The sequence below is a fragment of the Ciona intestinalis genome, unplaced genomic scaffold, assembly GCF_000224145.3.
Source record: "Ciona intestinalis unplaced genomic scaffold, KH HT000034.2, whole genome shotgun sequence".
In the NCBI taxonomy this organism is placed as follows: Eukaryota; Metazoa; Chordata; class Ascidiacea; order Phlebobranchia; family Cionidae; genus Ciona; species Ciona intestinalis.
The window spans coordinates 79,308-80,118 of NW_004190356.2; the positions used below are offsets into that span (position 1 = coordinate 79,308).

The following is an 811-nucleotide window of genomic DNA, read 5'->3' on the forward strand; positions in this document are numbered from 1 at the left end:
GCAACTTCTGTCATGTTCTTACAGCCCTCGACGCTGTCTAAACAATGAAAAAAAAACGGATTTAAAAAAAAACCTGCAAAACCGTAAGACAGATGTTTATACATTTTTTGACAAAAATATTAATCTTTGTCAAGTAAAATTTGGCGTTTTTTTAAAATTCAAAGCCGACATTTCAAATGTGACAAAGCATTTGAAAGATTGGTATTTGAAATCTCATTGAGTTGCCAATTTTCCTTTTTTGCCTTGAATTAAGAAGAACTGCTAAAAACAAGAGAATATTTACCTTGTTGTATCTAGTGTAGATCTTTACAATACATTAAGTGAGTAGCCTTACAAACCTAGTCAAATTTAATTGTTACCTTTGTACATGTTGGTTGCGAACTCAGCAGCACTTTGGAACGAAACCCACAAATCATCTGAAGACTGAGCACGATCTAATGAAATAAAATAATAAACAATTGAATTTATTTTCAATTTTCATTTAAAAAAAAAAAAAATATATATATATACATATATTCTAAAGCAAGCAATAATATAGCCTACACATATATATGTACTTTAAAAAAAGTGACTTTTATTTTTGAACAAAGGCACTTGTTTCGTTTTATTTAAAACAATGCATAAGAATTATTGATATAAAGATCATTTTAATAAAAACTGGTATGGTTGATTTAAATTGAATGTCACTTACATACATTTGAATTCACTGTAACTTTGCAATGTTATTTTAAACAGTTTTGCTGTACAAGGATAAGTGTGCATAGTATATGACCTAAAGCTTGCGGTAGAATTTCCATTTATAAGAAAGGCT

At 28.4% G+C, this 811-nt stretch overlaps 1 protein-coding gene across 2 annotated transcripts in view; it reads right to left on the bottom strand.

Moving 5' to 3' along the window:
• LOC100181256 (UPF0472 protein C16orf72 homolog) overlaps window positions 1-811 on the bottom strand; it is an 8,213-nt gene that overhangs the window by 5,134 nt on the left and 2,268 nt on the right. For both annotated transcript variants that reach the window (XM_018815139.2, XM_002124282.5), the window contains exon 3: window positions 360-434. In XM_018815139.2, coding sequence (XP_018670684.1) covers window positions 360-434 — 75 coding nt within the window. The remainder of the gene's footprint in view (window positions 1-359; window positions 435-811) is intronic.